The 11,452-nt window shown below is 37.0% G+C and overlaps 2 protein-coding genes and 2 long non-coding RNA genes across 4 annotated transcripts; all 4 read left to right on the forward strand.

Moving 5' to 3' along the window:
• The first annotated feature begins 454 nt into the window (after positions 1-454).
• On the forward strand, positions 455-1,232 carry LOC115229453 (dynein heavy chain 2, axonemal-like). The gene is made up of 4 exons (XM_029799802.1): positions 455-463; positions 550-774; positions 807-911; positions 943-1,232. Exons 1-4 carry the CDS (start codon positions 455-457, stop codon positions 1,150-1,152), a joined length of 549 nt encoding a protein of 182 aa, XP_029655662.1. The 3' UTR covers positions 1,153-1,232.
• A 951-nt stretch (positions 1,233-2,183) lies between these two features.
• Positions 2,184-2,850, forward strand: LOC115229457. Its single transcript, XR_003883332.2, has 3 exons — positions 2,184-2,459; positions 2,490-2,700; positions 2,733-2,850. It is a non-coding gene; the product is annotated as an uncharacterized LOC115229457 (long non-coding RNA).
• Positions 2,851-5,135: 2,285 nt separating this feature from the next.
• Positions 5,136-5,836, forward strand: LOC115229456 (dynein heavy chain 2, axonemal-like). Its single transcript, XM_029799804.1, is given in 2 exon segments — positions 5,136-5,426; positions 5,459-5,836. Coding segments are annotated over 2 exon segments (669 nt in total).
• Positions 5,837-6,615: 779 nt separating this feature from the next.
• On the forward strand, positions 6,616-7,375 carry LOC118761366. The gene is made up of 3 exons (XR_004997319.1): positions 6,616-6,746; positions 6,777-7,203; positions 7,237-7,375. It is a non-coding gene; the product is annotated as an uncharacterized LOC118761366 (long non-coding RNA).
• Positions 7,376-11,452: the final 4,077 nt, after the last annotated feature.

Raw genomic sequence — 11,452 nt, forward strand, 5'->3', positions numbered from 1 at the left:
CTTTTCTCACATCACTCTACGGAGTAAGATATTTGTTAATCTGTAATTTCAGAATGACATTGAAACCATTGCATCTGACAAAAAACAAATTGAAATGACATTCATATTTTGTCTAATTTGGAGTATATGTGCTTCTGTTGGCGAAGACGGCCGAAAGAAAATTGACAACTTTATCAGAGAAATTGACACCTCCATTCCCACAAAAGATACAATATATGAATATTACTTCAATCATAAAATAAATTCATGGGTTCACTGGAATGAAAAGCTGAGGTCTTCGTGGAAATATAATCATTCGTACCAATTTCTTAAACTTCATCTTAGAATACCATTTCATAAAATAGTAGTACCAACCATTGATTCAGTCCGCTATTCCTATGTAATTTCTGAATTGATAAATAATTCAAAACCGGTTATACTTACTGGGTCCTCTGGATGTGGGAAAACTACGATAATGAAAACTGTATGTGAAGGATTAGAATCATTAGATTTCACATTTTTCAGCATCAATTTAGGAGCTCAGGCATTTTTATTTTTATGCCATTGTAGACCACGGCTTATGAACTGCAAAAAATAATTGAAAGTCAGGTTGAGAAACGTACTAAAGGAGTATACACACCATTTGGAATGAAAAAGATGTTGCTGTTCATTGACGATTTCAACATGCCTGAAAAAGATGGATCTGATTCACAACCTCCTTTGGAACTAATTCGACATTGGATTAATTACGGATTTTGGTATGATCAAAAAACTCAGGCAGAGTGCTACATCAAAGTTAATTATTTCCAAAATAAATATAAATTTAGAATCTTATTCCATTAAGTGCTATGAGCCTTCCAAATGGAGAAACTACGACAATTTCGCCTCGGCTTCTCAGTCGTTATAATATTCTTAACTTAATTGAGCCAAATGTATGATTTAATAAATTTTATACAATAATAGGAAGCGCAGATAGAAAAAATATTCGAACCAATCATCAGTCATAAGCTATCATCTTTCAGTGAAGACGTCAAGACAATTGGAGAAACAGTCATAAAGGCAACGATCGAGATGTATTCTGCAATTTCTGTAAAATTGTTGCCAACTCCGTCCAAAATGCATTACATGTTTAACTTGAGAGACATATCACTTGTAAAATTTATCATTAAATAGCAAAAAGGTTTTGCAAGGCGTATTTCGGATAAACAAGGATTCCCACAATAGTAAACTCGCAATCACTCGATTGTGGATACACGAATGCTTCAGGTGTCTTGGATTAAAATGTAATTTAATAGAGTTTTTAGCGATCGCCTTGTCGACTCGGATGACTACGACGAGTTTATTTCAATATTGTCTGACAAATTGGGAAGCTTGTTTGACATGACTTTTCACAATGTTTGTAACAATCGAAAATCCCCTATTTTTGGTAAAGAACCTAATTATAAATGTCAAAGTTGATTTTATGAACAAGGACAAAGTATATGAAGATGTTAGAGACATGGAATGTCTCAAGGAGAACTTGTACGAACACTTGTCCGTATATAACTCAAAACCCAATGTGTTGAAACAAGATTTAGTTTTATTCGAAGATGCATTAGAACATGGTGATTTTTTATGATAACAATATAGTTTCCGCAATATCTAGAATTATAAGAGAAATCAATGGACACTGCCTTTTGATAGGTGCAGGGGGATCAGGTCGGAAGAGCCTTTCTAGACTTTCGTCTCATATTCTCAATTTTGAAATATTTGAAATTAACTCAAAAGTCACGATAAATCGAAAAGATTTTCATGAAGGTATTTTTTCGATTTCAGATTTTAAGAATTGAAAAAACTGATAAATTTAGTTGGAATTGAAGATAAGGCGACAGTCTTTATAATCTCTGACACAGACATAGCTGAAGAACTGTTTTTAGAGGATATTAACAATCTACTAAAAAGTGGAAATATTCCAACTCTTTATAAATCAGAGGAGCTTGAAGAAGTTTTTAATAAATAGGCGATTTTGTAGATTAGAAATATTATGGAAGAACCGCTAATTTCGTTAGGAAGAGAAAATAGCATTCAAAATGCATACAAGCTGTTGGTTGAAAGAGCACGAAATAACTTGCATCTCATCATCTGTCTTAACCCTTTAGATAACACGTTCAGGTATGTTCTTTCGTTCTACTTTTAAATAGACAAAGACTTCGAATGTATCCAAGTATTGTGAGTTGCTGCACCATCAAGTGGTTTAATGATTGGCCTACCGAAGCACTGAAAGAAATTGCAAATAGATACATCGAAAGCTCAGAAATGGAAAACTATTTAGATGTAGACATATAAAAAATACTTAAGACGAAACTTTCAAGCAATATTGTGAACGTGTTTCCGTCTATTCACTGCACAGTCAAACACTACGCTAAAGAGATGATAGGCGACAAAAAAGGAATAGCATACTCTCCCTCTATTTATCTGGAATTGATAAAAGGATTTAATTCGTTCGAATATATTATACTTATACATCGAAGGCTATTTCATGACAAGTTGACGGATTTGAGTCGAGAAGCCAACAAGTTGAAGAATGGATTATATAAAATCGACGACACACGATCTAAAGTGTCCGTAATGTCAAAAGAACTTGAAGAAGCCAAGGAAAATGTTGCTTTATTCCAGAAGCAATGCGACGACTATTTGCTTGTTATTGTACACCAAAGGAGAGAAGCCGACGAACAACAAAAGGTTCTCTATTCCAAAATTTAGATTGAACGTAGTTGGTGTCCACAAAAAGTGAAAAAATTCAGGAAGATGAGAAAAAATGTCAGCACATGGCGAATTTGGCACAAAAAGATTTGAATGAAGTGTTGCCTCTTTTCGAAGAGGCTATAAAAGTCGGCATTATTTACAAATCATAATTAGGCTCTGGATTCTTTAAGCAAAAAAGATATAACTGAGATCCGATCGTATGGTAAACCTCCGCCACTTGTCGAGAAGGTTCTAGAGGCTGTGATGATTCTTCGAGGAAATGAAACTTCTTGGGCAGAAGCTAAAAGACAATTGAGTGCTAACTTTTTATATATCACCTAGGTGATTCAAATTTCATCACACAGCTAAAAAACTTTGATAAGGACAACATTAGTGACCGAGTACTCAAAAAAATTGGTGGATATGTCCAGCAAGCGGATTTCCAGCCAGAAATTGTTGGACGTGTATCATTTGCAGCTAAGTCATTGTGTATGTGGGTAAGATAGTGATGGAAACAATATTCCTTCAGGTAATAGCAATGGAGGTGTACGGAAAAGTCTATCGAGTCATTGAGCCAAAGAGACAACGATTAAAACTTGCACAATCACAGTTAGAACAAAAACAAAATGAACTGGCCGAGGCCGAAGCCAAGCTCCATGAAGTTGAAATCAAAATTGCTGAACTAAAATTCCAATATGACGATAAACTGAAGCAAAAGGAGGAACTGAAACAAAAAGCTGAGCGACTGGAAACGATGCTTAGTAGAGCGGAAAAACTTGTCAATGGCTTGGCAAATGAAAGAGAGCGGTGGCAAGTGACAGTCAAGGTGTATTTTGCAATCACTAACTAAAAGGAACTGGACGAAAAAATTAAAAATCTTCCAGGAGATTGCGTCATTTCGAAGGCTTTCCTTACATATGCGGGACCTTTTTTGTCTCAATACAGAAACAAGATGATTTTCGACGAGTGGATTCCAATAGTAATAGCAATAAAAATATTTTTTAGTTAAAAGAAAATAATATCTGCTGCTCGGACAAATTTAGTTTTATTGATTTTATGGCAAATCCGAGTCTTGTCAAAAAATGGAGTTCGCAAAACCTGCCGAGTGGAGATTTCTCTGTGGAAAATGCCATTCTCATAACAAAAGGAACTAGATGGTCAATTATCATCGATCCGCAATCACAAGCAAATAATTGGATCAAGACAATGGAGGAATCAAATGTCAGAATCATCAAATTATATATCTTTAGAATCTAGTCGTCGTTGATTTTCATTCAAAGGACTATATCAATAAAATTGAAAATTCTGTTATTTATGGCCATCACGTACTTTTGGAAAACGTGGAAAACACAATCGATCCAATTCTTAACTCGCTATTGTCAAAAACGTATCTAGTAGAAGGTTAGGAAGTTGTGTGTCACTTAATTAAGGTGGAGTGATCAAAGTAAAAATCACAAAGAAATGTACAGTCAGTCCAAATTTCTTTATGTACGTGACCACAAAACTTTCGAACCCTTGTTATTCTCTAGAATTGTTCTCAAAAATGTCATTAGTCAACTTTGGTGTCAAACAGCAGGGTAGTTGATTTTTATTTTCTTGTAGGTTTGGAGACACAACTACTCGCAATAGTCGTCAGAAAAGAACGACCTGAGTTAGAAGAACAAAAGAACGCCATTGTCCAAAACATAGCCAATGGAAAAAAGAAACTCCAAGAACTTGAAGATAAAATTTTGATGTTGCCCAAATAATATAAAAATAGGCTCCTAAATGAAACTGAAGGGTCTTTATTGGATGATGAAAACCTTGTGGAGACCCTTAATAGTTCAAAATCTATTGCATCAGAAGTGACTAACCAACTCAACGTAGCCCAACAGACCGAGGAAAAAATCGATGCAATCAGAGAGGTAAAGTTCCAGCTCTATACTTAGGGTTATCTACCGTGCGCCCAAAGAGCTTCAATTTTATTTTTTATTCTGAATCAACTGGGCGGGGTAGATCACATGTATCAATATTCGCTGGAATCCTATATTTACCTTTTCAACTATTCTATAGAGAAAAGTTCCAGGTCCTCAAAGCTTGAGGAGCGAATTTCGAATCTGAACGAATACCACACTTATCTTATTTACAAGTTTGTCGCTGTACCATATTCAGAACAACGTGCCGCGGACTATTCGAGCGACATAAACTACTTTTTTCCTTCCAGATCTGCGTAAGAATAATGGAAGCAGCGGGGAAAATTAATATGGATGAATATAACTTTTTCTTACGAGGCGGCGAAGTAAAAATAGTTTATTCACCTTTACAGTCTATAAACCGTGAACAACAAATGGATAATCCATGTTCCCATTGGCTCCCGGAATCATCGTGGGATCACGCGACGGAATTAGACAAACTTACAAATTTCCACGGAATTATGTCCTCATTCGAACAATATGGGAAAGACTGGCATCTCTGGTATCAGAGCTCGGAACCAGAGAATCATCAACTTCCTGGTACTAAGGTATTTTAAAAATCCAGGTGAGTGGGACAATGCCTGCAATGACTTACAGAAAATGCTGATTATACGGTCAATCCGTCCCGACCGCGTCCCAATATGTGTGGCGTCGTTCGTAACGAATAATCTTGGATCGAAGTACGTCGAGCCTCCTCCTCTTAACATGCAAGATGTGTTCATCGAATCTCATCCACAAACTCCTTTAATCTTCATACTGTCTCCCGGAGTTGTTAGTCGTGTTTGAATGAGTCCCTAAACTAGGACCCGACTCAGGCACTCTTACAGATCGCCATAAAATACAATATGGCAAAAAAATTTCACGCCCTTTCTCTAGGACAAGGACAGTCATCCATTGCCAACAGAATGATCAAAGAAGGCATTAGAGAAGTTAGGTAGATTATATAATTAAAGGGGCACTGGATATTCCTGGCTAATTGCCACTTATCACTTAGTTGGATGCCAGAACTTGACAAAATTGTGAATGAATTACAGAACACTGAAATACATCCCAAATTCCGGCTTTGGTTGAGTAGTGCATCTCATTCGTGCTTCCCTATTTCAATTCTACACTACGGGATTAAAATGACTACTGAGTCTCCAAAAGTTTTATTGTTAAATCTCTCAACTAAAGGGTCTTAAAGCTAACCTGAAGCGGTTATATAATCTTGTTCGTGAGTCACAAATAAACCGTTGCTCCAAGCCAGAGAAATACCGAATATTGTTGTTTTCGCTCTGTTTCTTCCACGCAGTAATTACGGAACGTAAAAAATTCCTACAAATTGGTTGGAATGTGCCATACCAATTTAATGATGCGGACTTTGAGGTATATGATTGATACTTATGAAAGGTTGCCAATGAAATACTAATTGTTCACCTTGAAGAATATTCTACTACACCTTGGGAAGCTCTTAGACATTTGATCGCGGGAATAACTTATGGTGGTCACGTCACAGACGATTCAGACAGAACCTTGCTAAATACGTACATAAATGAGTATTTCAACGACAACATTCTGACTCAAACGAACTATAAGTTGTCTTCTTTGCCGACATACTACGTACCAAAAGACGGACCTCTTAAATCATATCACGAATATATCAACACTCTACCAAATAACGAACACCCAGAAGTGTTTGGACTACATCTAAATAGCGAAATTCAGTCAGAAATAACTGCTGCAAACCATTTATTTTCCACTCTCCTACTGACAGAGTCTAAACAATCAGGAGACCATGACGACACGGGAGAGAGCAGAGTCCTTGAAAATATCAACTCTATCAAAAAACAAATTCAAAATAATATTGACATTGAGGCTGCTCTGAGAATCCGTGAAAACGACAACTTTGTCATTGGTTCTGTGCTAGTTCAGCAGGTGAGGATCTTGGTTAATTTTATTAAGGTCATCGGCTATAATAAATTGCTGGATGTTATTAGAACAACGGCACATAAAGTAGAAGAAGGCATTCTTGGTCTCATGTCAATGTCAACGGAATTGGAAGAGATTTTCCAGTCAATCTATCATGGAAGGGTCCCGAAATTGTGGGGAAAGGTAACCAAGTTTTTTATTTGATAATCACAGCTTTATCCGTCGAAAAAACCGCTCGCTTCCTGGATTCGAGATCTTAATGCTCGTGTTCATCACTTTAATACTTGGACAGTCACTTCAAGGACCCCTACAATATTTTTGATCTCGGCATTTATTCACCCTATCAGTTTTTTGACCGCTGTCCAGCAATCAAGTGCCCATACGCTCAATGTAGATCATTTTCTTGATTATTAGGTTCCTTTTGACAATTTGATCTCTGAATTCAACGTCCTCACGATTAGCGACAATGATGTAACAGGATCTCCATCAGAAGGAGTGTTGATCAAGGGGATCCACTTGCAAGGAGCAGGTTGGGACATTAAAAACGCAAGTCTGGTGGAACCAGAGCCAATGAAGCTAATTTATAATATGCCTTCTGTACATTTGAAGCACTTGGAAGCAAAGAAGAAAAATTTAAAAGGTTATATTCGTGTTTCTTGACTAGTAATTACAGGAATATACCAATGTCCTGTCTATATGACGTCCGATCGTGCTGAAATGCGGGTGTTTGTAATGGACGTTAAAAGTGGAGATAAAGCAGCCGACCATTGGATTAAAAGGGGAGCAGCAATGATTCTTAATCTTGATGATTAAATAACACAATTTCCTAATAAATTGTTAGTTTAGTAATTTGTGTAAATATATTTTTAAACAAGATTTGAGTATATTTTATTCTAAACTTATCTAGAACATGACGAGAGAATAGTTAGAGAATCAGATAGATTGTAATCATGAATTAGTTTTTTTCACAGTTTGCCCATTGTGAATTAAGAGTATTTTTGAGAGACGATGCATTGATCGGCCAGAGTAGTGATAATATGTCTTTTTTTCTGGAATAGAGATTTTGTGGCATGAAATGATAGATTTGTATTTCGTGAAAAATTTGGAGTCCTCTCATCACCAGGTGGTCTTCAACCGGAAGGATATAAGATTCCCAATGAAGTTGATCGATGAAGTGGGGCTAGAACACCAGTTATTATGCAGAGCCCGAGTTTTTGATTCATAGGAGTTTTTGGAGATTTGATAGAGACAGGTTCCATAACCATGAGATTGACTGGACGAGGCGGGGTCCGCAAGGGTCCTTCTGGACTTCAAATTTGAATGATAATAGATTTTTTCCAGACCATAGGTATTAAACCACAGTTTAGCGATGTTTTGAAAATATCAGTCAGATTTTTTCAGATGGTATATGCAAAGACCATCGGGCCCAATTTTTTTCTACTATTTCCTTGTTGAAGCATGGTTTTTGCATTTGGTGGGAATCCTTTCAGCACATATCTTTTATCAGCAGCTAATAGTGTTGATGTGAAGAATTAGATAGCGGATTCCAGTGAGTTATGTCCTGACAGAGAAGCCTTTGAAGGCAACTTCAATATCTTGACGATGGGGGAACCATTTCCGGTTGTAATTGATTTAGTTCTTCGAAAAATGTCCCGAGGTGATAGAGGTAATTTAAATAAAATTGGATTGTGGCCTGATAGGAAATCATGAATCACTCACCAATTTATGCTAAGGCGATTGATGGGGGGCAGAGGGAAAAATCCGTTGATTGTATTAATGTCGTTTAGACCTTAGATCCACCTTGTGGTGTAAGTGTGGTTGTTCAATATGACTAGATTTTTCAGTTACGACATTATTGTAGGGTTTGTATTCCTTGGCATTGATTTGAGAGCCATGCTGAATTTTTTTGGCATTTAGGTCACCGATATCAATATATTTTTGATAGACATGATAGCTTGAATACCCACACCGTTGGTGAGAGAAAATTATTATTATTTTTTAATGCCAAACAGAATCACACGTTTTAAACCATTAACTAACACGTTCAGGTGATTCCGACACTTCTCAACAGTCGAGCCATCTTTTCACGAGGTCCGACCGTGACCCACACACTTTCTGTATGTACGGTGAATGGTTTGTGGTCCATTTTTCACGATCTCCCCATTTGCCTCTACGAGAGACTCCAGTGTTCTATGGACATTTTCCCTATCGGTATGGTCCTTCATAGGTTGATAAATCTTTCTTGAATTTTTTCGATTTTTAGCCGGTTCGTTGCCGCCAGTCTTATAGCCCCAAGCAGCACATGCATAGCCTATTGTTGGCTCGAATACTGCTTGTAAAGGTCTCTACCCCTGGCGATAAGTTCTCCACATTTAAAGGAAGGCTTTTACAAATTAATCTTCTTTATACAGGTTGATACGATCTATTCTACGTGAGGTGAAAAACAGAGGAAAGTATCAAACGTTATCCAATATCTTCTGTGTTTTCTTTTGTGTATTGGAATTCCGTTCACGTGAACATCAATAGTTTTCGTCCCCCATCTCCTATTTTTCGTGAATAGTGACTGCGACTTTTCGGAACATGCATGTGTGTGTGTGAGAGAAAATGAATGTATATCATGGAAATTTGCTCTATCTCTGAAAAAATTTATGATTAATTTATTAAGTCTAAAAAAATTCTAATACTTATTTATTTGTTTATCAAATAATGATATAAAAAAATTGATATATTAGTAATACAGTTTCTCGTTCATCATGTAGTAATATTGGATGATCCCACAAATTCTTAGAATAGCGGGGGTCGTATCCGAAAAACAGAGTTTAAAAACAATCAATAAGAGTAATTTTTACCAAAAATATAATTTTAAATATTTTTTAATTAAAATATACTTTAAAATGTTTAATTTTAATTTGTTTTTTATTTTTATTAAAAATATTAATTAATAAAATTGTCTACATTTGTTAGTTAAGTAGATCGTGTGATAATAATATGGATCCGCCAAGTTATGAGGAAAATATTAAGATACAGTCAGCACCAAAATTGGAACAGTCGAATCAGATCATATACGTGGTTTAGACGTCGATTTTTTAATTTAAGGTTTCTCCAGATGCGCAAAGATATTCCTTAAGAATATCCCGGAAGCAAAAAATATTGTATTTTGTAATCTTCATTTTGGGGTTCATTTCAATTATGACAATTTACATCCTTCGATCTAAAGGTTATGGCCCTTATTAACAATTTTTTCAAAAAAATGTTTTTTATTTTTTTTCATACACATTTCTTTATATAATCATGGCATACTTCATTAAAAATAAGCTATTAACTAGTCAGTTTCATCTTTGATTAGTAAACTCGACGCTATCCATATGCTGATATTCATTTCTTCCTTCAGGCATTCAGTCCTATTGCTCTCCGCATGTTGTTTATACCTGAAATTATTAAAATTCACATGGAATGGAACCCCAAGTTACCAAGAAGTAACAATTAGATCCTACAAAAAACAATCCGACTCGTACAGTAAATGAACCAGTTTTATGTGATTCATATTTGTTTTTTATTTAAGATCCAAAATGATGACCAAGATCGCCTCATTTCAATGTATCAAGTGATTCGTCGATTTCTAATTGCGCTTTTTCTTCGCTGGTTTAGCTATTTGTGTGCTTTTTTTCTCACCGGTCAGATCGCTAATTTTGGTTGAATATATTGTCTATTTAAAAATCTCCTGTGATATTTTGAGCTTTGTCTGCGATTTATGCTTTTATTTTGAGTGGCAAAAATTACGAAAATTACGTAAAAGATTGTCTTTAACAGACTCTCTGGTCATATAGAGTCACAAAATTTGCTTTTACCCGAACAATGAGGATTTCGTGGAGGAAGATCCACAGGGGACTGCCTCAGGGAGTTAGAGCACCAATTATCCCGTGCTGACAGAAATGAAGCATGGCTAACTGTGGTGTGTCTGGATCTGGCCAAAGCCTTCGATAGCGTGTGGCACCTGGGCCTACTCTCCAGAATCCATGACATCGGAGCCGGGATAAAGACCTATCGATGGCTGGAGAGCTTCTTGTCAGGAAGACAATCATTTGTCCGCTGTGGAAACCGCCTATCGGGGTGGTGGAACTTAGAAGGGGAGTCCCGCAGGGATCTATCTTGAGTCCACTTCTGTTCAACCTCTTCTTGGCGGACATTCCTCTGCCGTCGACACGTACTGGCAAGCTCGTTATCTATGCTGACGATATCCTGGTCATGGATACCTCGAAAAGGATATCGCAGTCTTGGAGACGACTGAAATCATACATTGCAACGCTAAAGATGTGGACTATAGAGAAGGGTTTTGACCCTAGCCCGGAGAAGAGCACCATTTCATGGTTGCGGAGAGGGAGTCGCTATGCGGAGTCGTGTGCATATGCGATGAGTAGCTATGTGATGGATCTCCCGAAAAGCAAAAATCTTTCTTACCTGGGAGCAACCATCAACTGTCGTGGCTCATACGTAGAGCATATAGCAAATCAGAGAAAGAGGAGTGTGAGGATCCTCAAAAGCTTAACCATGTTCCATCTGGATCCGGAAACGTACATCTACGTATACAAAACGTGTGTGCAGCCAGTCCTCACATATGGCTACGAGGGCTGGTACGGTACGGAGGAGAGTGACTACCTGATCGAACAGTTGGAAAAGACAAGACGTTTCGCTATGAAATTGGCTTACGGAGTACAACTTGACGGAAGGTTAAAAGACTCACAAGAATCCTCTGTGCCCACGATCCGGATGGTCTTGGAGAATTGTCGTCAAACATGACTAGTATTGGGGATACGCATGGAAAGAGACACTTCGGTGCCTTGTTTTTATCTCCCGCCGATGATTTCTTCTTTGTTTTTCTTTGCTCAATA

Source organism: Octopus sinensis, unplaced genomic scaffold (assembly GCF_006345805.1).
Source record: "Octopus sinensis unplaced genomic scaffold, ASM634580v1 Contig12680, whole genome shotgun sequence".
Classification (NCBI taxonomy): Eukaryota; Metazoa; Mollusca; class Cephalopoda; order Octopoda; family Octopodidae; genus Octopus; species Octopus sinensis.

Bases quoted from the DNA above. Each gene is read 5' to 3' on its own strand.
- LOC115229453 (XM_029799802.1), top strand. The intron at 775-806 runs GTTAATTATTTC...ATATAAATTTAG, and splicing joins AGGCAGAGTGCTACATCAAA to AATCTTATTCCATTAAGTGC. The intron at 912-942 runs GTATGATTTAAT...ATACAATAATAG, and splicing joins TTAACTTAATTGAGCCAAAT to GAAGCGCAGATAGAAAAAAT.